Genomic DNA, 27,978 nt, shown 5'->3' on the forward strand with positions numbered 1-27,978 from the left:
TGGCTGCCGAACGCTGTACTAGTTGTAATTTCCGGGCCATCTTCAAAGGCAGCCCCACGTAGAGCGCATTGCAATAGTCCAGTCTAGAGGTAACTAAGGCATGGACCATCATGGTCAGATCAGACTTCTCGAGGTACGGTCGCAGCTGGCGCACATGTTTTAGTTGTGCAAAGGCCCTCCCGGCCACGGCCGACACCTGAGCCTCAAGTGTCAGCCCCGAATCCAGGAGGACCCCCAAGCTACGGACCTGCGCCTTCAGGGGGAGTGCGACCCCGTCAAGCACAGGTTGCCACCCAATACCCCGATCGGACGTACGACTGACCTGGAGGACTTCTGTCTTGTCGGGATTAAGTCTCAGCTTGTTCACCCTCATCCAGGCCATTACAGCGGCCAGACACTGGTCCAGAATCCGAGGGGCTTCCTTGGATTTAGGTGGAAAAGAGTAGTAGAGTTGGGTGTCATCCGCGTAGAGATGGCAACGTACTCCAAAACTCCGGATGACCTCTCCAGCAGTTTCATGTAGATGTTAAAAACCATGGGGGACAGAATGGAACCTTGCGGGACCCCACAGGTCAATGGCCAGGGGTCCGAGCAGGTGTCCCCCAGCTTCACCAACTGGGAACAGACCTCCAGGAAGGACTGGAGCCACTGGAGTGCAGTACCCCCAAGGCCCATCCCAGAGAGCCGCCCCAGAAGGATACCATGGTCGATGGTATCGAAAGCCGCTGAGATGTCCAAGAGAACCAGCAGGGTCACACTCCCCCTGTCCAGTTCTCTGTGGAGGTCATCCACCAAGGCGACCAAAGCCGTCTCGGTACTGTAACCAGGTCTGAAGCCAGACTGCGAGTAGTCCAGAAAATCAGTATCTTCCAAGAATCCCTGGAACTGAGAGGCAACCACCCGCTCCAAGACCTTGCCCAAGAATGGAAGGTTAGAGATTGGCCTGTAATTACCAAGATTGGTCGGGTCTAATGAGTTTTATGGCTGGTTCGTATGTCCTGTCCTCCCTTTTGGCCCATGGTCATGTGCTCTGTGCCAGCGCTTTGTGTCCGGAGATGGCATGAGATGGGGATCACAACATGAAGCGAGGAATCAACAAGGCGTCTCTCACCTGGCAAGACGGAACGAGGGCCCAGTAAGGCGTATCCGAATAACAATGGAAAATAAAGTGTGCAGGTGGGACCCATAAGTCCTACAGCCTGAGATGGAGAATGTTTTGAAAGCATGCCATAAGAATGGAAGGAACAGCACGTTCCCCGAAAGAAGGACTAAATCAAATGCCTCAAAGATTCAGCTCGCTTTTTCAGAACTGCGGCTACGGAGCGTCCACACCTGTCGGGAGAACCTGATCACCTCTTCCGGACAGGGTCTGTGTGTGTGAGTATGGATGTATGCATGTGCGTGTGGGTGAGAGCTCTCTCTAGATGTGATTTTGATACGATTCTGATGTGATTATCAATAAATGTTACATGAAAAGTGTTAAAACCAAATTTGGTCTCTAAAAGCACCTCACTGATCCCTCTGCTGCTGCTCAGTCGTTTAGTCGTCTCTGACTCTTCGTGACCTCATGGACCAGTCCAGGCCAGAGCTCCCTGTCGGCCATCACCGCCCCCAGTTCCTTCAAGGTCAAGCCAGTCACTTCAAGGACACCGTCCATCCATCTCGCCCTTGTTCGGCCTCTCTTCCTTTTTCCTTCCATTTTCCTCACCATCGTGATCTTTTCCAAGCTTTCCTGTCTCCTCATGATGTGGCCAAAATACTTCAGCTTTGCTTCTAATATCCTTCCCTCCAGTGAGCAGCCACTGGGCATTATTTCCTGGAGGACGGACTGGTCGGATCTTCTTGCCAAGGTCCAAGGCACGCTCAGGATCACTGGTATCACTGTCCTTGAAAAGGTTTGTCGCGATGGGATTTTGTATTGCGGACACAGCAGTTCCACGAACCGCACAAAGCCTTCTTGCTCTATCATTCTGAAGGGATGGTGGTCGAGAGCCAGCATCTCTCCCAGACGCTGAGTGATCTGCTCAACGGTGGGTGCCGTTCCCCCTGTTCTCTTCCTTCCAATGGAATGGCCCCAATTGTCCAAGGTTAATTGAGACCCTCTCCCAGCAGACCGTAACGGAGAAGAAGGAGAGCTCAGGGTGCTGCTTGCGGGGCTAAGGGATCCCCCTCCCAAGGGAATTGAAGGATGATGTCTCTTCATGTGGTACCGCAAGCCAGTGGTGGACAAATGCCTGAGGTCTTTACCCCTGCTAATGTGCATCCCGCAGTGCCTGCACACAGCCAAGGAAGACTGTTGGGAATGGACCGTGAAGTGGTCCCAGAGGAAAGACTTCGGCCTTCCCAATGGCGGGGCAGTGAGACCCGAGCAGTGAGCACCCCTTTTCCTTGTTGCACAAAAAAACCACCCCCGGCCACCGCTTTTTATTAGATAGGGGCAGGGTGTGTGGTGTGGGGCTCAGGTCACAAGGGAGTGGGACACGAGCTCCCATGTATTAGGAAGCTGAAATGTCACCTGGTTGGGTCCATATCCCGGTGAGTCTTTTTCGCTCCTCGTGTGGGGAGGAGGGGAGGAGCAGAGGGAACTAGGCGGGGGGAGGGTGTCCCTCTTGGTTCTCTTGGACCCCTCAGCTGCCTTATTTATTTCTTGTCAAAAGCATTGCATAATAAATAAATTTAAAAGTGATAAAATAAAGGAAATCACAAGCAGCTAAATAGTTTTAGACCAAAAGTGGGCAACAGCGACCGCATTGTCCGTGGCTTTGAACAACTCCTCCTCCGTGCATAAGGCAGGGCATTGTGGGCAAGCATACATATGCGGGGTTGTTTGTTCAGCTCCACAGTCACACAAGGTGGAGGATTCCTCCAGGTAGGGCCACCTTGTTGTCGACCGCGTTTCGGGGGATCGGGCCCTTAAGGAGAGTCCCGACCCGGTCCTGAGGGAACGGACCTTGGCGGAGCCAATAGGAAAATATGAGCCGCAATACAACCTGAAGCCGAAATGAAGAAGGTCCGCCAAAGTTGAAGGAAAATCCGCCAAGGAGTCTTTATTGAGCGATTCAGCTGAAAAGGACTCTAGTAGTGATCATTCAGTCTACTAGGGTACCACATAACCAAAATAAAGCCATATTTATACAAAGTTTCAGTCTGACAGCCCTTTGAATTTCCCGCCCCACTCCCCCGCCCATCTGATCGCTGGTAGGCTAGAAGGTTGAACGAGGCGGGTTTTCGTTTCCCGCCTTGCTCTGTTGGCCCAATAGGGAGCTGCTTTTTGTCCCCACTCGAGCCAATCAGGGAGGAGAAGGCGGGAGTCACTGAAACAATGAAGTGACTGACCAGGAAAGATCGGATTAATTCCTGCCCGGCCGATTTCTAAAGGGATTAATGACAGCAATCAAGGGTTCCTGTCACGTATACAGATTTCAGATATGCCTTGGGGTGGTGATGGGCCATAATTGACAAACTCTGCAGGGCGCCTTCCTGAGGTGTCCTGGATTTCCTTTTGGAGGAGATATGACAATGTTTGCCTTGGGGGCGAATCACCTTTAGGAATTTGGCGACTCAGGCCCTATATTGTCCATGCAATCTGAATTTGATTGGGTTAAGCGGTGGCGGATTATCCTTTTGTTTTTGGGAAGGGAAGCCTGGGTCATAGGATCTGGGGTTCATGTTGAGTTCAAAATATTTCCTATTTGATTTCATGATTTGACAATTATATGAAATAAAATGAAAAATAAAATAAAGTTGGAATATAAACCCTGCTGGGAAAAATACATATTTTCCGGGGATCCCAAAGTGTACAAATACATATAGGCAGATAGATAGATTTCGAGGAAATAAGGGAGAATCCATAAAGGTGGGTTACATTGCATGAAGGGGAATCATGAATGATATAAACAATTGAAAACATTTGATAAGAACGAAGTTCACAACATCTGGGGAACCCAATATGGAAATTCATAAAAGTGGAGTTTTAGCAGCATGATTTCACAATTCATGAAGTTAGCCCAACGATTAGAAATTCATACAACAGTGATTCATGAGGGTGTCCAGGTACATAGAATATGAAAATTCACGGATACATTGGGAAAAGAGTTCATCTGTGGTGGAAGGAATTCATAGAGATGGCATGGGGAAGAGGCACATGTGGGTTGCAGTCTTTGGAAATATAGGATTTCATAAGTTCAGGGGTAGGTCTGGGAAGAGTGTCCCTCTCATTCATAAAATTATGAAGGTATGAATGAAACGTGGAGGGCGCCCGTCCAGGCACCCTCCTGGCAGCTGTAGAGAGGGTGAAGGTCCTTGGAGAACTATGTCTCCCCAGCGGGAGAGCGATCCCCCATCCCCAGTTCACAGAAAGGGACCAGGGATCTCCTAAAACCATCCCGCGGGTCGCGGAGAGAGGAAAGTCCGGGATAAGGCTGGAAGAGAGCAGTCTGGCTTGAAAAGAGCCGTCGGTTCCGTTTGACAGTCAGCTGATGAGGTGCCGAGAACTGGACAGATTTTGGTTCCGCTGGTGGTCCTTGAGTCAGGAGCCTTAGGAAGGGTTAGTACTAAAAGAGGAGCGTGCTAGGGGTAATTTTGATAAAGATATGAGCCAATTTGTATCGCCTGCCGTATTAACCTATGGCGGAGGAGCCTCAGCCAGAGTTAAAAGGACGGACGGGTTAGAGAGAGAGAGAGAGAGGGATTGCGTGCAAAGAAGGAGTCAGGGAAAGACACAAAATAACCAGGTAGAGAGTGTTACTGTTAAAATAAATGCTACTTTTATTGGGGGGTTTGTTACATAGTTCAGGGAAGGGGAAAGTGAGAAAAAAAGATCTTTTAATAATAGTCTGCTGCGGTCCCGCTCCGTTCCTTTTGGTGATGGATCTGCGGAACTCTCCGCTGCGGGTTCAAATCAATTTGAAAGCCGGGGTGACGGTCATCATAATGAGAGAGAAATACAAAATTGGATAAGGGTTGTTGTCTGTCTTTCGGGCTGTGTGGTCATGTTCCAGAAGCATTCTCTCCTGACGTTTCGCCCACAGAGGTTGTGAGGATGCCTGCCATAGATGTGGGCGAAACGTCAGGAGAGAATGCTTCTGGAACATGGCCACACAGCCCGAAAGACAGACAACAACCCTGTGATCCCGGCCATGAAAGCCTTCGACAACAAAATGGGATAAATTCCATTAATAAAATAAAAACATTGAAAGATAAAGGAAATGCAACGTAAATGCAACCTTGGGGGCTCCGTGTGCCGAGGGCGGTCCGGGCCCATCCTGGGTGGGGGTCCCAGTGTCCCCGGTTGAGGGCGAACTACAACTCCCAGTCCGTGGCTTCACAGGCCTCAATAGGCCCACACAAGGCCCGTCAATCAAAGGAGGGCTGAGCGGGACGCGGCCAATGGGGGGCCTCCGGTGGGCGGGGCATCCCGGGCTCAGCCAATGGGAGGGAGGGAGGGGCGAGGGCGGGCTCCGAGGAAGGAGGACGAAGGAGAAGATGGCGGCCGGCTCGCCTCAGGCCTGGTCTGTGTTCGTGAGGCGGGAAGGAAGGCGGCGGAGGGAAGAGGACGGAGAGGCCGAGAGAGAGAGAGAGAGAGAGAGAGAGGTCTGTGGGGAGAGGGAGGGAGGCAGGGAGGGAGGCTCGCTCTCGCTGGGGTGCCCGGGGGGGAGGCGGAGGGCCCGGCCTGCCTCGGGCTGTGAGGGAAGGAGGGGGGACTACAACTCCCAGAATCCTCTCCGCCCAAGACGGGTCTCCACGGGACGCCTCACGGGCTTGGAGGTCTCCCCAGTGGGGTCCCTTCCTCTGTCCGCCCCGTTGTGTCTCTAGGATCCACCTGCTCTCTTGTTTCCCTCATGTTCAGACCTTCTCAGCCGCTTTGGGTCCCGAGAGGGATGGAAACAGACATCTATTATTAGTGTTATTATTGTTATTATTATTATTATTATTATTATTATTATTATTATTATTATCATTTTATGACACAGCAAACAAGATAGACATGCTGGATTTCGTGTCACAAAATCACAAGTCGAACTCTTCCCAAGTGTCTAGGACTGTGTGATGTATTATTATTATTATTATTATTATTATTATTATTATTATTATTATTTTACGACACAGCAAACAAGATAGACATGCTGGATTTCGTGTCACAAAATCCCAAGTCGAACACTTCCCAAGTGTCTAGGACTGCGTGATGTATTATTATTATTATTATTATTATTATTATTATGACACAGCAAACAAGATAGACATGCTGGATTTCGTGTCACAAAATCCCAAGTCGAACACTTCCCAAGTGTCTAGGACTGTGTGATGTATTATTATTATTATTATTATTATTATTATTATTATTATTATGACACAGCAAACAAGATAGACATGCTGGATTTAGTGTCACAAAATCCCAAGTCGAACTCTTCCCAAGTGTCTAGGACTGTGTGATGTATTATTATTATTATTATTATTATGACACAGCAAACAAGATAGACATGCTGGATTTCGTGTCACAAAATCACAAGTCGAACACTTCCCAAGTGTCTAGGACTGTGTGATGTATTATTATTATTATTATTATTATTATTATTACTATGACACAGCAAACAAGATAGACAGGACTGTGTGATGTATATTATTATTATTATTATTATTATTATTATTATTATTACTATGACACAGCAAACAAGATAGACAGGACTGTGTGATGTATATTATTATTATTATTATTATTATTATTATTATTATGACACAGCAAACAAGATAGACATGCTGGATTTCGTGTCACAAAATCACAAGTCGAACACTTCCCAAGTGTCTAGGACTGTGTGATGTATTATTATTATTATTATTATTATTATTATTATTATTATTATGACACAGCAAACAAGATAGACAGGACTGTGTGATGTATATTATTATTATTATTATTATTATTATTATTATTATTATTATTATGACACAGCAAACAAGATAGACATGCTGGATTTCGTGTCACAAAATCACAAGTCGAACACTTCCCAAGTGTCTAGGACTGTGTGATGTATTATTATTATTATTATTATTATTATTATTATTATTATTATTATGACACAGCAAACAAGATAGACAGGACTGTGTGATGTATATTATTATTATTATTATTATTATTATTATGACACAGCAAACAAGATAGACATGCTGGATTTCATGTCACAAAATCACAAGTCGAACACTTCCCAAGTGTCTAGGACTGTGTGATGTATTATTATTATTATTATTATTATTATTATTATTATTATTATTATTATTATGATGACACAGCAAACAAGATAGACAGGACTGTGTGATGTATATTATTATTATTATTATTATTATTATTATGACACAGCAAACAAGATAGACATGCTGGATTTCGTGTCACAAAATCCCAAGTCGAACACTTCCCAAGTGTCTAGGACTATGTGATGTATTATTATTATTATTATTATTATTATGACACAGCAAACAAGATAGACAGGACTGTGTGATGTATTATTATTATTATTATTATTATTATGACACAGCAAACAAGATAGACATGCTGGATTTCGTGTCACAAAATCCCAAGTCGAACACTTCCCAAGTGTCTAGGACTGTGTGATGTATTATTATTATTATTATTATTATTATTATTATTATTATTATTATTATTATTATTATATCTATTATTCTTACTAGCTGTGCCCGGCCACGCGTTGCTGTGGCGAAGTCTGCTGGTCTGGGAAATCAAGTATTGAGGAATTGGTGGTAGTTAAGGTCAAGGGTAAAGGTTTTCCCCAGACATTAAGTCCAGTCGTGTCTGACTCTGGGGGTTGGTGCTCATCTCCATTTCTAAGCCGAAGAGCCGGCGTTGTCCGTAGACTCCTCCAAGGTCATGTGGGATGACTACATGGAGCGGCGTTACCTTCCCGCCGGAGCAGTACCTATTGATGCACTCACATATGCATGTTTTCGAACTTCTGGGTTGGCAGAAGCTGGAGCTAACAGTGGGGGCTCTCTCCGCTCCCCCAATTCAAACCTGTGGCCTTTCGGTCCAGAAGTTCAGCAGCTCAGCGCTTTAACACGCTGCGCCATCAGGGGATATTATTTCCTAAAGGTTGTGAATATACAGTATTTCTGAATGGTTTTTTTTGTTTGTTGGAGGCAAGTATAAATGCTGCAATTAGGAAAAATGATTAGGATGTAATGGCCTTGCAGCGTTAAAGCCTGGCCGTTTCCTCCCTGAGTGAATTTTTTGTTGGGAGGTGTTAGCTGGCCCTGATTCTTTCCTGTCTGGAATTCCCTTGTTTTCAGAGTGGTGTTGTTTGCGATATTTTATGTGCTTCTAGTGTCTTTGCCAGAGGATTTGCCAGACTTTGATGATGGGAATACTTTGTTGGGAGGTGTTAGCTGGCCCTGATTTTTTCCTGTGTGGAATTCCCCTGTTTATTTACTGTCCTGGTTTTAGAGATTATATTGTTCTGCATTATTCTATCCCAGTAATTATTTCATATTAAAGAAGAATCTCACTTATCCAACATTCGCTTATGTTCTGGATTATCCAACGCAGTCTGCCTTTTCATAATCAATGTTTTTGTAGTCAGTGTTTTAAATTCATTGTGATATTTTAGTGGTAAATTGGTAAATACAGTACAGTAGAGTCTCACTTATCCAACATAAACGGGCTGGCAGAATGTTGGATAAGCGAATATGTTGGATAATAAGGAGGGATTAAGGATAAGCCTATTAAACATCAAATTAAGTTATGATTTCACAAATTAAGGACCAAAACATCATGTTAGACAACAAATTTGGAAGAAAAAGTAGTTCAATACACAGTAATTCTATGTAGAAATTACTGGATTTATGAATTTAGCACCAAAATATCACGATATATTGAAAGCATTGACTACAAAAATGTGTTGGATAATCCAGAACGTTGGATAAGCGAGTGTTGGATAAGTGAGACTCTACTGTATATTAAAATGTATCATTTTAGGCTAGGGAAATCTTGTGCAATATATTTAGGCCCAGAAATCAGCAGTAGTCCAATGTAATTACTCAAAAACCTGCCGACAGCACCAGGTCTTCAGTTCCTTATGGAAATTGGATAATGTAGGGGATTGCCTGATCTCTTTTGGCAGTTAAGGTAAAGGGTCCCCTGGGCTGAGTGGGTTGCTAGGAGACCAAGTGAGCGGAGCTTAGCCTTCTAACTGGCAGCAATTGGATAAAAACAATTATTCCTCTCCTTCTAATTAGGACTTCATTTTTCTTTTCTTTTTGTTGTATCAACCTAGAGGCATGGATGAGGGGTTGTTCTGTCAATTTTCGAGGTTGTGGGGTAATTACTTTTGTTGTTTTGTCCGCTGCCGTGATGCCATCACTCTTTTATATATATAGATTATGTCACAGCAAACAAGATACACATGCTGGATTTCGTGTCACAAAATCACAAGTCGAACACTTCCCAAGTGTCTAGGACTGTGTGATGTATTTTCAGATGATGCACGCAGATCCCAGTCGGGTGGCCTTTTGCAGTTGGCAGATCGTGATTTTGTCAATGTCTATTGTTTCCAAATGCTGGCTGAGATCTTTTGGCACGGCACCCAGTGTGCCCATCACCACCGGGACCACCTGCACTGGTTTCTGCCAGAGTCTTTGCAGTTCAATCTTGAGTTTTTCCTGTTGTTTTTCGTCAATGCGACTGTCACCTGGGATGGCGACATCAATGATCCAAACCTTTTTCTTTTCCACAACTGTGATGTCTGGTGTGTTCTGTTCCAGAATTTTGTCAGTCTGGATTCGGAAGTTCCACAATCTCTTTGCGTGCTCATTTTCCAAGACTTTTGCAGATTTGTGATCCCACCAGTTCTTTGCTGCTGGCAGGTGGGACTTGAGGCATAAGTTCCAATGAATCATTTGGGCCACAGATGTGTGCCTCTGTTTGTAGTCAGTCTGTGCGATTTTCTTACAGCAGCTGAGGATATGATCCATGGTTTCGTCAGTTTCCTTGCAGAGTCTGCATGTTGGGTCATCAGCTGATTTTTGGATCTTGGCCTTAATTGCATTTGTTCTGATGGCTTGCTCCTGGGCTAATTATTATAATTATTATAATTATTATGAAACCAGGCCTGCATGCACAGCTGGCCATATTGGGTCTCTGTGCCAAGTCTGGTCCAGATCTGACCTCAGCTGGGTTCAGCGCTCTCGGCTACAGGTGAACTACAACTCCCAGAACCAAGGTCCGTTCCCCTCAATCCCTGCAGACTGTTCAGTGGGTGATGGGGCTTCTCTGGGCCAAGTCTGGTCCCAGTCCATGGTCAGTGGGGGTCACAGTATTGCTGGAGGCAGGTGAACTATAACTCCCATCAAGGACACTTGTGCCGAGAGGACAGGGAACATGAAGAGGAAAACCAGAGGGAAGCGATTATGTAGTTTTATGTTTTTTTTTTTCTTTTTCTTGTTTCAGTTGTTCTCATTGTATTGTTTATTTGTTATATGTTTTTAATTGTGTTTTAATAATAATAATAACAACAACAACAACAACTTTATTTTTATACCCCGCCTCCATTTCCCAGAAGGGACTCGGGGCAGCTTACACGGGCCCAAGCCCAAATGGTACAAACATTGTAATAAAACCAATAAATACAAAACAGATCTATTATTATTATTATTATTATTATTATTATTATTATTATTAAACTTATATACCGCTACTCCCGGTTTGGCTCGGAGCGGTTTACAAAAATAGATGAAAACAATACACTTGGCTTTAAAATAGCAATAAAAACAATAAAAGCAACAATAAAAGCAACAATAAAAACAGACATAGCCCTATATATCTATAAAACATAGTAAATCACATTACAAATAAAACATGGTTTGAAAAAACATCTGAGGACTCTCATAAAAGTGACCTGGAGTCCTTATTTATGCTGGGCTTGGTCTCCATGCAAGCTGCCCCGAGTCCCTTCGGGGAGAGAGATTGTGGTGGGAATAAAGTTGTTGTTATTATTATTATTATTATTATTATTATTATTATTATTATTATTATTATGATGTACGCACAATATATAGGTGTCAATTTTCCAATTCCCGGTCACTTCCTCCCTCCCTCCCTTCCTTCCTTCCTTCCTCCCCCACCTCACTCCATTCTTCCTTCCCTTTCTTCCCCCTCCCTCCTTATTTATTTATTTAGGTATACGTGATCGGTCCTCCCCCCCGGTGGCGCAGCGGGTTAAACTGCTGAACTTGCTGACCAAAAGGTTGGCAGGTTCGAATCTAGGGAGCAGAGCGAGCTCCTGCTGTTAGCCCCAGCTTCTGCCATCCTGGCAGTTCGAAACTACTTAGCTACCTGTGATTCCTTTATTTTATCACTTTTAAACTTATTTATTATGCAATGCTTTTGACATGAAATAAATTAATAAGCAGTCCGAGAACATGCAAATGCGAGTAGATCAATAGGTACCTCTTCTGCGGGAAGGTAACAGCTCTCCATGCAGTCATGCCAGTGGCCACATGACCTAGGAGGTGTCTACGGACAATGCCGGCTCTTTGTCTTAGAAATGGAGATGAGCCCCAACCCCAGAGTCGGGCAGGACTGGACTTCATGTCACGGGAAAATCCTGACCTTACTGTGTGTTCTGCACAATTGTGTGCTTTTGTGAACCGCTCCGAGTCCCTTCGGGGAGATGGTGGCAGGGTACAAATGAATAATAACAACAATAATAAAACTTTGTTCATATACCGCCCTATTTATCTCCTCAAGGGACTCAGGGCAGTTTCCAATAAGGACACCATACCACAACTTAAAACCAGGCAACAACAAAACGTAATACAATCATGAGCATAAGTATAGTGCAAATCAATCAATGAACCACAGGCTTAGGAACCAATGACAAGATACTTCACAAGCAGGCCAGGAGACAGTGGCCAAGGGTTCAGTGTTGGGGTTCAACTAGAAGGTGCCAGGCGGGTCCAGTGCAACAGTATGGCATGGCCAATAAAGTTTAGGTATAAAGTTTATCTATATATATAAAAGAGTGATGGCATCACGGCAGCGGACAAAACAACAAAAGTAAACACCCCACAACCTCGAAAATTGACATCACAACCCCTCATCCATGCCTCTAGGTTGATACAACAAAAAGAAAAGAAAAATAAAGTCCTAATTAGAGAGAGAGGAATAATTGTTTTTATCCAATTGCTGCCAGTTAGAAGGCTAAGCTCCGCCCACTTGGTCTCTTAGCAACCCACTCAGCCCAGTGTTAATAAAAGAATAAAAAATAAAATAAATACAAATAATACAATAAAATAATTAAAAACACTAAAAAATTAATACAAGAAAATACTATAACAAAATAACTAAAAATAATACAACAAAATAATAAAATATAATAAATAAAAAAGATAAGTTACAATAAAACTAATTTAAAAAATACAAATAACGTCAAATAAAAATTCCACAAGAACTTTTAACCAATACCACCACCACTTTGCCACAGCAACGCGTGGCCGGGCACAGCTAGTATTTATATAAGGGAGTTACTCTGTTCATTATACCAATTCTTTTCAGACTTTCCTTTACTTTGTATCAATGCTATCCTTCCAAACCATGATAATTTGAGTTTAGCGTATTCTAAATTTTTTATATTTATTTCCTTTCTTCATTTAATAAAATTATTAGTCTCTATAACTTTTAATTTTTGCTACATTTATTCCCAAATATTTAATTGAGTATTTAAAACAGGAGGGGGAAAATTAATTAAAGACTCATTTTTAAAATTTCTTTTCCTGATAATTAAATAATTTATGAAGTATATTTAGAACCCTACCCATTAAACTGACATTTGTCTCCCTGCTATGAAACCACATTGATCTTCATTGATATACTTATATATAAATTCATTCATTCTTTTTGCCATAATTTCTGTTGAAATTTTAGCATCTTGATTTATTAACTAAATGGGTCTATGTGATCCGGGTTCTGTTGGGTCCTTGTTAGGTTTCAAAATTAACATAATCAGAGACTGTTCCCGAGATGGTGGGATCTTCTCTCCTGTTATTATTATATCATTCTTTTAATTTAGGTATTAATATGGTTTTAATTTTTCTATAATATTCCGGTCCCAGCCCATCCATTTCTGGAGTCTTCCCGGCTTTTAAATTATCTATAATTTTTCCAGTCTCTTTTTCTGGAATTAATTGTTCCATAACTAATGTATCTGTTTCCTAGATCTTTATTTTTCCAATATTTTTCAATATATTCCTCTATTTTACTTTTGGAGTTTTCTTTTGCAGAGTATAGTTCTTGGCAAGATCTTGGAAAAGCTAATATTTTGTCTTCCATTCTTGTATGATTCTTACCTTCTTTGTCTTTAATGGATGGTATTATTTTCTTCCCTTTCTAACGTGTGCTGCTTTGGCTCATAATCTAGAGTTTATGTATTACTGTATTCAAAGTATTCTCTATTTAAAAACTTCAAATTTCTTTGAGTCCTTTCTAACTCATGTTTTGCTAGCTGTTTTCTCATTGCTAATGCTTTTATATAGCTTTGTTTATCCTTTTCATCTCTAATTCCTTAATATCCAATTCTAATCTTTTTTCTTGTTATTTTCTTTAAATTACGTTGTTCTTCATTAAAATTCCTCTGGCTACTGCTTTCATTGTATCCCATACCATCATAGTGGAGCAATTGATGTGATGATGATGATGATGATGATGATGATGATGATAAATCTTTATTTGTACCCTGCCACCATCTCTCCTAAGGGACTCGGGGCAGCCCACAGAAGCACTCCACGTGCCGCATTTAAACAACAATACACAAGTATAAATACAAAGACATAAGTGAAATCAACAGCGTATATAAAATCCCACTAATAAAATTGTAAGAGTATGAAATTATAACAATTCCTGAAACGCAATAGAACCTGCAGAAGGCCGGCTATCTGCCGTAACCATGCAACTGCGGAGCAGTGGTTCATCAAGCTGACCAGAGATTGCTCAGGATCAAAGGACTGTCTGAAGAGCCATGTTTTAAACTCACCCAAAAGACTTGAAGTCTGGGGCTAATCTGATTTCTTTAGAGAGCCACCTACGCAACCTCCCCCCCTTTCTCTTGTATTTGAGATAGTGGTGGACCAAAAGGAGATGCGGTCTGGAAGACAGGTTGGATCCGAAGCATATAGGGCTTTATAGGCAATCACCTGCATCCGGGGTTTCGGGGTTCGGTGCCATCTCTATGCAGATGACACTCAACTCTACTACTCTTTTCCACCAGACTCCAAGGAAGCCCCCCGTGTCCTGAATCAGTGTCTGGCCGCTGTGATGGGCTGGATGAGGGCAAACAAGCTGAAGCTTAATCCTGACAAGACAGAGGTCCTCCAGGCCAGTCGCACGTCGGATCAGGGTGTAGGGTGGCCACCTGTTCTCCCCCTGAAGACACAGCTCCACAGTCTGGGGGTCCTCCTGGGATCAGTGCTGACGCTTGATTCTCAGGTGTCGACAGTGGCTGGGAGGGCCTTTGCACAATTAAAACTTGTGCGCCAGCTGTGACCATACCTCGAGAAGTCTGACTTGGCCACGGTGGTCCACGCATTGGTTACCTCAAGACTGGACTACTGCAATGCACTCTATGTGGGACTGCCTTTGAAGACGGCCCAGAAAATGCTGCTGATACAAAGGTCGGCAGCCAGATTATTAACAGGAGCTAGTTCCAGGGAGTGTACTTGAGATGACTCATGGGCCTTGTAGTCCTGTTCCTAGTACTATTGTGGCAGACGAAGAGGAAAACATGGGATTTCCGCCGTTTCAGCCAGAATCGGAGCCTCTCCACCTGGAGGATGTTTGTCCTCAAGAATGTAGCCAAACAGGCCTTGGGCAGAACTCCCCCCCGTTTTCCCGGAGGGACAATTATAATAGAGATAGGGGAGCCAGGGAGGCTAATCGCCGGAGCCTGAGAATCGCTGCCAAACAACTAGCTGATTAGGTCTGCTTCCCTTGGGAAATTCTAAGGAGTCATGCATCTGGACAGAGTTAGGTTTCGCTTCTCATTCTCTGGGGAAAGTGTTCTGTTGGCGGGAAAACGAGACCCAATATAGGTGCTGCTCGCAAGGGGAACTTTGCGGAGTCAATTGTTCAACTTGAGGAGAGAGATTGTGTGTGGACTTCGTAACCCCAGTTCCTTGTTTCCCGGATCAAGTTTCCAGCCTTGCCTTGTTTCACGGACTTCCTTGGACTCTGTTCATGTTTCGTGTTTGTCTCGTTCCAAGTCTTTGATCTAGCCAAGAATCAAGTTTATTTTCTAGCCTAGTTGTCAAGCTACATTGGACCTTAAAGACTCTGTCATTCCCCACACTATTGCTTGGCAAGGTGTGTGTTTCAGTCAAGTGGATTATAACTTTGGACTCTAATATCTTATATTGGACAATACAATTCTGGACTATATTTGACCTCATCTGGAAGGTCTGCTTCTGAACTTTATTCTTCACTTGTTTTTATTGACTTTATATATTTCTATAATAAAGATATTAGATAGATTCTGGCCTCTGTGTAAGGTTATTGGTGCTCTGCAGCCTGGGTCCTGACAGTACTACGCCTCTCCTGAAGCAGCTCCATTGGCTGCCAATAAGTTTCCATTCCCAATTCAAAGTGCAGGTCATGACCTGCAAAGTCCTAAATGGTTCGGGTCCTGTCTATCTTCGTGACCGCGTTTCTCCCTTTAAACCAGCGTGGGCTCGCAGATCTTCCGGGGAGGCCCTCCTTTCACTCCCACCACCATCTGAAACGTGGTTGGTGGGAACGAGGGAGAGGGCCTTCTCCGTGGTGGCCCCCCGGCTCTGGAACTCTCTCCCCAGGGAGCTCAGACTAGCACCCACCCTAACCACATTCCCAAAAAGCTTGAATGTGCTTTTGATTAATCAGCTGCACTCACCATACAGTCCAAATCGCCTTGCTGTCTCCTGCCCTGTTTCCCTGAAAATAAGACATCCCCTGAAAGTAATACCTAGTAGAGGTTTTGCCGAATTGCTAAATATAAGGCCTCCCCTAAAAGTAAGATCTAGAAAAGTTTTTGTTTGGAAGCATGCCCACCAAACAGAACACCAGAGCATGCAGGATTGGTAAATGGACGTACCATAGATTGTTGTACATGGAAATAACGGTCGTAACAAGAAATTCTTGATAGAATTCACAGTTTGGTTATGCTGGTTTGTGATGACATTTACTGTACAGTATATAATAAACTAGCTTGGAGAGCCGGCGATGCCCGGGTCATTTGAGAAAGGCCTTGTTTGCCTGTGTTCCAAGTGTAGCCTATATCCAATGTCAGCTGGGTTCAGTGGGTGCGGGTGAGCTCCAACTCCCATATGCAAGTCCCATCGTCCAGTGTCCACCCCCCTCCAAACAGAGCCAGTATGTAGAATAGGTCATGAGGGCTCCATGTACCATGTTTGGTCTTGATCAGTCATTTGTGTGGGTCGTGGTGCTCTCAGGAAGTGAGTGAAGGTATTGGAAGTCCCATCGTCCATGGTCCATCATCCTCCAAACTGCACCTGGGTGTAGAGTGAGTCATGGGTGTTCTCTGTTTGAAGTTTGGTCTTGATGAGACATTGATGGGGGTGACAGTGGTCTCAGGAAGTGAATGAATATACTGCAAGTCCCATCATCCAAGGTCCAAGCTCTTTCAAATCTCACCAAGATGTAGAGGGGGCCATGGTGGCTCTATGTGCCAAGTTTGGTCTTGATCAGTCATTGGTGGGGGTCACAGTAGTCCCAGGAAGTGACTGAAGATATTGTAAATCCCCTCATCCACGGTCCCTCTTCCCCCAAATTGCACCAGGATGTAAAGTGGGCTACCCTGCACCTGTGTGTCAAGTTTGATCCAGTTTTGTCATTCATGGGCATCACAGTGGTTTGTGGGAGGTGAATTGGATGAATGTACTGCAAATCCCATAATCCTTGGTCCACCCTCCGTCAAACTGCTGCAGCATGTGAAGTGTGTCATTTGGGATCTGTGTGCCTGGTTTGGTTCAGTTGTGTGATTTGTGGCAGTTGCTGTGGTCTCAAGAAGTGAGGGGAGGTACTGCAAATTCCATCATCCTTGGTCCATCCTGCCCCAATATACATCAGGACATAAAGGGGTCGACAGGAGTTCTGTGTGCCAAGTTTGGTCCATTTCTATCATTGGTGGGCATTGCAGTAGTCTGTGGGAGTTCAAGTGTTTGAAAGTACTGCAAATCCCATCATCTGTGGTCCATCCTCCCCCAAATGGCAGCAGGTCATAAAGTGCATTGTGGGGATGAAGTGTGCCAAGTTTGGTGCAGATCCGTCATTCCTGTTGGTCTCAGTGGCCTGGGATAGTGGCGGCCAATCAAAACGCGAGCACATATTCCGCCAGGCCAATCAAAACACTGATACATACTCTGATTTCACTTTTATTATATACTAGCTGTGCCCGGCCACGCGTTGCTGTGGTAAAGTGGTGGTGGTATTGGTTAAAAATTGTTGTGTAATTTTTTATTTGACTTTATTTGCATTTTTTTGTTAATTTTATTGTAAGTTATATTTTTATTTATTATATTTTATTATTTTCTTGTATTATTTTTAGTTATTTTCTATTATTATAGTATTTTATTGTATTAATTTTTAGTGTTTTTTATTATTTTTATCCGGTTGCTAGGAGACCAAGTGGGCGGAGCTTAGCCTTCTAACTGGCAGCAATTGGATAAAAACTATTATTCCTCTCTCTCTAATTAGGACTTTATTTTTCTTTTCTTTTTGTTGTATCAACCTAGAGGCATGGATGAGGGGTTGTGTTGTCAAATTTCGAGGTTGGGGGGCCTGTAGTTTTGTTGTTTTGTGGGTCGCCGTGATGCCATCACTCTTTTATATATATAGATTTTTTGTTCAAAAATAAATGTGAATTCTTCTCTGTGGAAAAATAAGACGTCCCCTGAAAATAAGACCTAGCACATCTTTGAGAGCAAAAATTAATATAAGGCACTGTCTTATTTTCGGGAAAACAGGGCAACACTTTACCCCACTCTGGTTCCACTATTCATGTTTCACTATTCACTATTCAAGTCAGCCCCTCCCACGTAATCCTAAACAGCCCCACTCCCCTGTCTAATTGATATGTTATGTGTTTTATCTTAACGTTTTAAAATGGTTTGGTTCTTGTTGTGTATTTTAATTTTGTAACTTGTACTGTTCTTATGCCTATGTCAACTGTTGTTTTTAGGGCTTTGTCCCCACGTAAGCCGCCCCGAGTCCCCTTGGGGAGATGGAGGCGGGGTCTAAGAAATATATTATTATTAATATTATTATTTGTAATTGTGCTGTCCTACTTGGCTTTCCCTCCCTTGCTTATTTCCTGGTTGCTGTTCTTGGGAGGAATGTTTTGGGGGTGGAGCTTGGGACTCCCCTTGGATGAGGTTTGGATGAGATGGTTCAGCCTGGGAGCTAATCTCTAGAGCAGGGGTCCCCAAAGTACGGCCCGCGGGCCACATCCGGCCCATCGGAGCCATTTATCCGCCCCCCGCGGTGGTGGCTCCTTCCTCCTCCGCCAAGAAAGGTGCGTGTAGTGTGGAGAAGGAGGAAAAGGCACATGCCTTTCTTATCTCCATCGCCCCACAGGCACTTTTCCCACTGCCGCTGCTGAGGAAGGGCCGCACGGGGCGAGGAAAAGGTGTGCGGCTTTCCTCCCTCACCCCAGGGGCAGCTTTCCCACCATCGAGGAAGGGCTGCACGGGGGGAGGAAAAGGCATTCCTTTCCCCCCCCCCCCGCTGCCGCTGCTGAGGGAGGCCGCGGGAAAGGTGAGCGCAGGGTGAGGGAGGAAAGGTGCATGGCTTTTCCTCGCCCTGCACTCACCTTTCCCGCTGCTGCTGCCGCCGAGGAAGAGCTGCACGAGGCGAGGAAAAGGCATGTGACTTTCCTCCCTCGCCTCGCGGGCAGCTTTCCCGCTGCCGCCGTCGAGGAAGGCAGTGGGAAAGGTGCGCGTGGGGTGAGAGAAGTGAGAAAGGCGCACGCCATTTCCTCGTCACGCACGCACCTTTCCCGCTGTCGAGGAAGGGCCTCACGGGGCGAGGAAAAGGCGTGGGCCTTTCCTCCTTTCCTCCTCGCTACCGCTGAGGAAGGCCTGCACAGAACGAGAGAGGAGGGAAAGATGCGTGCCGTGGATTCATTTTTCTTGAAGGCTAGCCATTTCTTCCAACCCTGATTTTTAGTGTATTATTATTGTTGTTGTTGTTGTTGTTGTTGTTGTTGTTGTTGTTGGTCAGGGGTGCTTTATGTTTTGGTTCACAAAGGGAGAAAGGGGTTGGACTCTATGGCCCAAGGGGTCTCTTCCAACCATGTTTATTATGGTGTTGTTGTTGTTGTTGTTATTGGGTGGCTATCTGTCAGGGGTGCTTTGATTATGATGTGATGCACAAAAGCAAAAGGGGATTGGAGTAGATGTCCCAAGGGGTCTCTTCCAACCCTCTTTATTATTTTGATGATGATGATGATGATGATTATTATTATTATTAACATTGAGACTGTATTTGTTCCTTTTTTGTTTTTGTTTTTACTTCAAAATAAGATATGTGCAGTACGCATAGGAATTTGTTCATAGCTTTTTTTTTAAAAAAAACTATAATCCGGTCCTCCAATGGTCTGAGGGACGGTGAATTGGCCCTCCACTTAAAAAGTTTGGGGACCCCTGCTCTAGAGGCTTTTCCCCCTCCAATTGCCATTCCAGAGAAAAACCTTAGAGATAGGTCTTAGAATTGGTCTGGGTTCTTTGACCTGGCAAATTCAAACAGGCAACATAAATCACGTACTTACCTTACAGCTTATGTATTTACCTCAAAGACAGCAAAGCTTATAGTTCACCTTGTACTTACCACCATAGCTTTGTGTACTTACCATCATACATAGTACTTACCATACAGTCATTATAGATAGTACTAGCTGTGCCCAGCCACGCGTTGCTGTGGCGAAATCTGGTGGTATGGGAAATAAAGTATTGAGGAATTGGTGGTAGTTAAGGTAAAGGGTCCCCTGGGCTGAGTGGGTTGCTAAGGGACCAAGTGAACAGAGCTTAGCATTCTAACTGGCAGCAATTGGATAAAACAATTATTCCTCTCCCTCTAATTAGGACTTTATTTATTTATCTTTTTATTGTATCAACCTAGAGGCATGTATGAGGGGTTGTGCTGTCAATTTTCAAGGTTGTGGGGTGTTTACTTTTGTTGTTTTGTCCGCTGCCATGATGCCATCACTCTTTTATATATATAGACTAGCTGTGCCCGGCTAGCTGTGGCAAAGTGGTGGTGGTATTGGTTAAAAATTGTTGTGTAATTTTTATTTGACGTTATTTGCAAATTTTTTTATTAATTTTATTGTAAGTTATATTTTTATTTATTATATTTTATTATTTTCTTGTATTACTTTTAGTTATTTTCTGTTATTATAGTATTTTATTGTATTAATTTTTTAGTGTTATTAATTATTTTTTAGTGTTTTTATTATTTTTTATTGGGTTGCTAGGAGACCAAGTTGGAGGAGCTTAGCCTTCTAACTGGCAGCAATTGGATAAAAGCAATTACTCCTCTCCCTCTAATTAGGACTTTATTTTTCTTTTCTTTTTGTTGTATCAACCTAGAGGCGTGGATGATGGGTTGTGTTGTCAAATTTCGAGGTTGGGGGGCCTGTAGTTTTGTTGTTTTGTGGGTCGCCGTGATGCCATCACTCTTTTATATATATAGATTTACCTCATAGCCTCATACTTACCATTACAGATAGAGTTCATCATAGCCATGTACTTACCTTACAGTTTACCTCATAGCCTTGTACTTACCTTATAGTCACATCATAGCTTTAGGTATTTACCTCAAAGATAGCAAAGCTTATAGTTCACCTTGTACTTACCTTATGTACTTACCTTATGTACTTACCTTATAGCTTATCACCTTATGGTTTACCTCAGAGTTATTATAGATAGTTCACTATAGCTGGTATTTACCACTAAAGTCATTATAGATAGTGCTTATCATAGCCTTGTACTTACCCTATAGTACCTACCTTTCCTCATAGCTTGTGTGTTAATCCTTTATAGTCTCTATAGCTTTCATTCTCAATCAGTATACCGTGTTTCCCCGAAAATAAGACAGTGTCTTATATTAATTTTTGCTCCCAAAGATGCACTAGGTCTTATTTTCAGGGGATGTCTTATTTTTCCATGAAGAAGAATTCACATTTATTATTGAACAAAAAATGAACATTTATTATATACTGTACAGTAGTTGTCATCACAAACCAGCATAACCAGACAAACTGTGAATCCTATCAAGAATTTCTTGTTACTAATATTTCCATGTACAACACTTTCTAGTATGTACATTGACCGATCCTGCATGCTCTGGTGTTCTGTTTGGCAGGCATGCTTCCAAACAAAAACTTTGCTAGGTCTTACTTTCGGGGGAGGCCTTATATTTAGCCATTCAGCAAAACCTCTACTAGGTCTTATTTTCTGGGGATGTCTTATTTTAGGGGAAACAGGGTAGTTTTATATCTGTATAATTTCAGTGATTTTACTTCATATTATTTCTAATACACTAAAAGGACTGTTTCCTGTTTTCAATAAACATATTTTTGGTTATCTTTAATCAGCTTCTAGAGTATTTACTTTGGGGTTTGAGGTATAATTATAAGGTAAACCGAAGCCGCTTGGGTAGCCAGACCTGGAGATAGCCATTTTCCCCCAGCGGGCCTTCACCCCCAGACTGCGAACCTGTGTCTTCAGGGGGAGTGTGACCCCGTCCAACACAGGCTGTAACCCTATTCCCTGTTCGGCCTTGCGACTGACCAGGAGGACCTCTGTCTTGTCTGGATTCAATTTCAATTTGTTGGCCCTCATCCAGTCCGACACAGAGGCCAGACACCAGTTCAGGACCTGGACAGCCTCCTGAGTGACAGGTGGGAAGGAGTGACAGAGCTGGACATCATCTGCGTACAGATGACACCGCACCCCGAAACTCCGGATGAATATATTTGAATATATGTTATTCATCATTACTTTATTTTATTATTTATTATTATTATTTTTGTTGTTTTACTATGTTATTTTTACTATATTATTGTATTATTATACTACTTTTTAAAATTTATATCTCTATATATAAAAGAGTGATGGCATCACGGCAGCGGACAAAACAACAAAAGTAAACACCCCACAACCTCGAAACTTGCCAGCACAACCCCTCATCCATGCCTCTAGGTTGATACAACAAAAAGAAAAGAAAAATAAAGTCCTAATTAGAGGGAGAGGAATAATTGTTTTTATCCAATTGCTGCCAGTTAGAAGGCTAAGCTCCTCCAACTTGGTCTCCTAGCAACCCAATAAAAAATAATAAAAACACTAAAAAATAATTAAAAACACTAAAAATTTAATACAATAAAATACTATAATAACAGAAAATAACTAAAAGTAATACAAGAAAATAATAAAATATAATAAATAAAAATATTACTTACAATAAAATTAATAAAAAAATTGCAAATAACGTCAAATAAAAATTACACAACAATTTTTAACCAATACCACCACCACTTTGCCACAGCAATGCGTGGCCGGGCACAGCTAGTCTATATATATAAAAGAGTGATGGCATCACGGCAGCGGACAAAACAACAAAAGTAAACACCCCACAACCTCGAAACTTGCCAGCACAACCCCTCATCCATGCCTCTAGGTTGATATAACAAAAAGAAAAGAAAAATAAAGTCCTAATTAGAGGGAGAGGAATAATTGTTTTTATCCAATTGCTGCCAGTTAGAAGGCTAAGCTCTGTTCACTTGGTCTCCTAGCAACCCACTCAGCCCAGGAGACCCTTGACCTTAACTACCACCAATTCCTCAATACTTTATTTCCCATACCACCATACTTCGCCACAGCAACGCGTGGCTGGGCACAACTAGTTATTTTATAATTTATTTTCTGTTATTTTACTACACTATATTATTTTCATTATATTCATTATATTCGTTACCATTAGAAACCTTCTTTTGTATCTGCCTTAACCATGTGAGGGTGCCAGAGTTTGGGGAGATAGAATACCATCTCATCATGGGCTCTACAGAGGGAATGCATGAATGCCTGAATGGAACTTAGTTCAGCATGGACTCAATTTGTGAACGTGGTTGTGAATGAGCCAGTTGGGAAGGCAGGTCCTTCTTATTTTGGAAGATTCATTTGGGAAATGTGGCCGGAGTGACCCTTTGAGATGCCGAGGAAGCAGAGTGGGGAGTCCCTGTGGCAGGGGAGATAAGGACACAATCCATAAAGAAATCCTTGTTCCTTTGCGCATTTAGCACAATGCTGGTCATTCACGGAAACCCAGGATCCAGAACAGGGCTCCTCAAACTTTTAAAGCAGAGGGCGGGTCCACAATCCTTCCGACTGTGGAGGGGCCGAATTATCATTTGGAAAAAGAAAAAGAAAAACAACAAATTCCTATGCACACTGCACATGTCTTATTTGTAGTGCAAAACAACAACAACAATGAAAGAACAATACAATATTTAAAAATGAAAACAATTGTAACCAGCATAACCCTATCAGGATTTCAATGGGAAGTGTGGACCTGCTTCTGGCCAATGAGATAGTCAAGTTAATTAGGATTGTTGTTGTTGTTGTGTGCCTTAAGTCATTTCAGACTTTGGGTGAGCCTAAGTCTAAAATTATTTATTTATTCATTTACTACATTTATTTATTACATTTATATCCTGCCCTTCTCACCCTGAAGGGGACTCAGACTAGCTGTATGTACATAGAATATATTATATTATTAGCATAGCACAATATTAGCATTATATATTACTATATTGAACTATACCACTATACTGTAATATTATATGTAATATACAACATATAATTAATATTATTATATGGTATTACTATTAGTATTATATTGTATAACATAAGATTATTATCAATATTATATGTATATACAATATATTATATTATTAAAATGATATTAAAATGTTATTTTATAAAACTGAGGGCGGGGGCCAGGTTAATGACCTCGGAGGGCCGCATCCGGCCCCCAGGCCTTAGTTTGGGGACCCCTGATCCAGAATATGTTACACCCTTGAATAATGGAAGGAGTTCTGCCTGCCTGCCTGCCTTCTGTTCCTTTAACCACGTTTGGGTCTGACCCAGTGAAATGGGTGTGGCCCTCCAATACGGGAAAAGGGTTCAGTTCCCTCCTTCTATGATTCCTTCCTTCTCTTATGCCTTCCTTCTGTGTTTCCTCCCTTCCTTCCATCTTTCCTTTCTTCTTTCCTTTTCGCTTTGTTTTCCTTGAGCCAGAGGTATGCGGCTTCATGTCTAACCTTTTGCTTCTTCTTTCTTGACCAGGACGTGAGAGTTCTCTGGAGCCACCCCTGCCGTGATGGGAAACGAACCAGCTTCTAGTCGATATTAAGGCATTTGGAAACCAAAGTGCAGGAAGGAAACCAGTCCTCTAGGAAAAAGGATTCCTCTCAAGGGGCTGATCCTGCTGAATTCCTACATTCACTTTGGATTCTAGAGTAGAACCATAGAGTCGGAAGAGACTGCATGAGGCACCCAGTCCAGGCCTTTGCCGTGCAGGAAAAGCCAAAGTACCCCTGACAGATGAGCATGTGGCCTCTGTTTAAAGGATTCCAAAGGAGCCTCCACTACACTTTGAGGCAGAGAGTTCCACTGCTGAACAGCTCAGGAAGTTCTTAATGTTCAGATGGAATCTACTTTCCTGTAATTTGAACCCAGTGCTGTGAGTAATCAGAAAGGGAAAAACAAGAATCAAGTGTCCTTATTGGAATTAAATGTACATAACATTGTTGACATGGAGGAGAAAGTATATAAATGTATTGAATGTGGAAAGAGCTTTAGTCTGCATGGAAACCTGAAGAGACATCAAAGGATTCACACTGGGGAGAAACCCTATAAATGCCTGGAGTGTGGACAGAGCTTCTCTCGTAATTCACATCTACATAGACATCAAAGGACCCACACTGGGGAGAAACCCTATAACTGCCTGGAGTGTGGACAGAGCTTCACTGAGAAGGGAAGCTTGCATAAACATCAAAGGATTCACACTGGGGAGAAACCCTATAACTGCCTGGAGTGTGGACAGAGCTTTACTCAGAGTTCAGGACTACGTTCACATCAAAGGACCCACACTGGAGAGAAACCCTATAACTGCCTGGAGTGTGGACAGAGCTTTACTCAGAAGGGACACTTACATTCACATCAAAGGACTCACACTGGGGAGAAACCCTATAACTGCCTGGAGTGTGGACAGAGCTTCACTCAGAGTTCAGGACTACGTTCACATCAAAGGACCCACACTGGAGAGAAACCCTATAAATGCCTGGAGTGTGGACAGAGCTTCACTGAGAAGGGAAGCTTGCATACACATCAAAGGATTCACACTGGGGAGAAACCCTATAAATGCCTGGAGTGTGGGCAGAGCTTTACTCTGAAGGGAAACTTACATAGACATCAAAGGACTCACACTGGGGAGAAACCCTATAAATGCCTGGAGTGTGGACAGAGCTTTGCTCGTAGTTCAGGTCTACGTTCACATCAAAGGACTCACACTGGGGAGAAACCCTATAACTGCCTGGAGTGTGGACAGAGCTTTGCTCGTAGTTCAGGACTACGTTCCCATCAAAGGACTCACGCTGGGCAGAAACCATAGAAATGCATGGAGTGTGGACAGAGCTTTTCATGGAATAGACATCAATTTGAGTTTAGCATATTCTAATAATTGTATATTTATTTCCTTTCTTAGTTTAATAAAATTATTAGTATCTAAATCTTCTAATTCTCTATAACATTTATTCCCAGATCCTTAATTGTCTTTAATTTTAATTATCCCCTCCTGTTTTATTTTTTAAATCTCTTCTTAGTGATAATTAAATAACTACACTTCTGACTTGTTCCAGTTAATTTGCAAAACTTTTAATTTTCCCAAATTCTTCTAGGTAATTTTCATTTTTTCCCCATTGTTGTATTGGGGTTTCCACTGATAAATGGGTATCTTCTGCAAATAAATTAATTTCATTTGTTTTAATACTCTTAGTTCCATAATTAATGTATCTGTTTCCTGGATCTTTATTTTCCAATATTTCTCAATATATTCCTCTATTTTACTTTTGGAGTTTTCTTTTGCCAAGTATAGTTCTTGATATGATCTTGGAAAAGTTAATATTTTGTCTTCCATCCTTGTATGATTCTTACCTTCCTTGTCTTTAATGGATGTTATTATTTTTTTCCTTTCTAATGTGTGCTGCCTTGGCTAATAATTTGGAGTTTCTATTACTGTATTCAAAGTATTCTTGTTGTGAATGCGCCTTCAGAGACTGTGAATGATAGTGGTGGGATCAGGAGAGGAAGGAAAAACCCTCGCGAGGAGGGCTCATTGGAGGATTTGTTTAGGAAAAGGGTCAGGGAGACTGATGGGGAGTCTTCTGAGCAGGATTTATGTGGGGATCCTGAGGTGGAAATGGATGCTGGGGAACAGGTGTTAACGGAGGAATTGGGCACGGGCACCGGAGATGCTTGGGGACGAATCGGGGCCCATGGATACTGCTGATGCTGGGGAAGCTTGGGTGTCTTCAGAAGCAGATCCCACTTGGTCTGCTTGGAGGAGTGAGAGGGAGTCCACAGGTGTGGATAGAGTTGGGCACGGGCAGGATGATTGGGACTCTGATGAGGAATTAGGAACGCCTGACCCAAGGGCATTGGCTGTGTGGAGTTCTGATTCAGATTAAGAAGTTGAGATACCTGCTCTTTGGGCGTGGATAGTTTGGACGCCCAGGGAGACCTGGATATATTGGGGTTGTTTGGCCATTATAAATTGCGTGTGGCAAGGTATTGCTGGGCGCCATTGGGTTTCCTGTGTGTGTTACTGAAGACTGAACTGGGACTTTGCAACGGATGTAAATTTAATCTGGGTTATTCTGCAACGGAGGGCTGGAATTGTGTGGGTTTTCCTGGACTGCACTGTTATTGCTATTTTGTATTAGCTGCTGTTTGCCCTCGTTACTTTGGCTCTTTGTGCCATTTCGTGTTGTGACCTTCTTGGATGACTTCAACCTTTCGGACCTTGGACCGGAACTTGACTCGGCTTTGCTCTTCGCTCTCAATCCGTGGCTTGGCGTCGTTCTCTATTCCGTGGCTGTCTGCTGTTGTTGACTACTACCTTCATTCCTGATAACGACGCTGTCTGCTTATCCCGACTTCGGACCGGCTTGACGACGTTCTCCCGCTCTGCTCCTTTAACTCCTGGCTTGGCGTTTGCTTCTGCAGCAGCTTGGCGCTGCTGGTTTATCCCGACTTCGGACTGGCTTGACGACACTTTCCCGCTTTGCTCCTTTAACTCTTGGTTTGGTGTATGTTCCAGCAGCGGTTGCTGTGAGCTCGCCAGCATCTCACTGTTTCGCTGTCTTTGCTGCTCTCAGCTGGGAGTTCCCTAGCTCAGTTTGTGCATTTGTTTGTTTTGAACTCCTTTTTTGTACTTTTGAGGTTTGGGAAAGGTTTGTGGGCTTCAATACTGCTTGCTTAGTTCATGCCTCCGTTTTTCAGCCCATTGTGAACTTTTGGGTCAAGTTCTAGAACTTTAAGTTTAACCTGGATTATATCTCTGGCTAATCCGGATTATTTGCTAGTTCTTGTTTTTTGGTTTTTTTCCTGCTTGTTCTACTTAATAACACTGAAAGTTAAGTGTTTTAAGTCTTTTTAGTTTGTTGAGCTATTTTTTGGACTGTTGCTTTAATAAACTCTATTTTGCTCTCTAATTGGCGTCTGACTTTTGACAGTTCTCCATTTAAAAATATCAAAATTCTTTGTGCCTTTTCTTACTCTATTTTCTCATTGCTAATGTTTTTATATAGCTTTGTTTATCCTTTTCTAGCATATGTTTCATCTCTAATTCCTTATTCTAATCTTTTTTTCTTG

The 27,978-nt window shown here is 42.8% G+C and overlaps 1 protein-coding gene, 1 long non-coding RNA gene and 1 pseudogene across 2 annotated transcripts in view; 2 read left to right on the forward strand and 1 right to left on the reverse strand.

Annotated features, from left to right (window-relative positions):
* The window catches only part of LOC134294639 (zinc finger protein 850-like), a 151,486-nt pseudogene that overhangs the window by 117,679 nt on the left and 5,829 nt on the right, over window positions 1-27,978 (forward strand).
* On the forward strand, window positions 5,429-26,092 carry LOC134294689 (zinc finger and SCAN domain-containing protein 2-like). The gene is made up of 2 exons (XM_062966284.1): window positions 5,429-5,592; window positions 24,391-26,092. The coding sequence occupies exon 2, from the start codon at window positions 24,860-24,862 to the stop codon at window positions 25,715-25,717; it is 858 nt and encodes a 285-aa protein (XP_062822354.1). The 5' UTR covers window positions 5,429-5,592; window positions 24,391-24,859; the 3' UTR covers window positions 25,718-26,092.
* Window positions 20,527-27,978, reverse strand: part of LOC134294697 (uncharacterized) — an 80,446-nt gene continuing 72,994 nt past the window's right edge. Inside the window, exon 2 of the long non-coding RNA XR_010001427.1 lies at window positions 20,527-20,926. This is a non-coding gene — a long non-coding RNA (uncharacterized LOC134294697). The remainder of the gene's footprint in view (window positions 20,927-27,978) is intronic.

The sequence above is a fragment of the Anolis carolinensis genome, unplaced genomic scaffold (assembly GCF_035594765.1).
Source record: "Anolis carolinensis isolate JA03-04 unplaced genomic scaffold, rAnoCar3.1.pri scaffold_18, whole genome shotgun sequence".
Lineage (NCBI taxonomy): Eukaryota > Metazoa > Chordata > Lepidosauria > Squamata > Dactyloidae > Anolis > Anolis carolinensis.

Excerpts from the sequence above, each read along its gene's own strand:
- LOC134294689 (XM_062966284.1), top strand. The coding sequence starts at position 24,860 with ATGGAGGAGAAAGTATATAAATGTATTGAATGTGGAAAGAGCTTTAGT.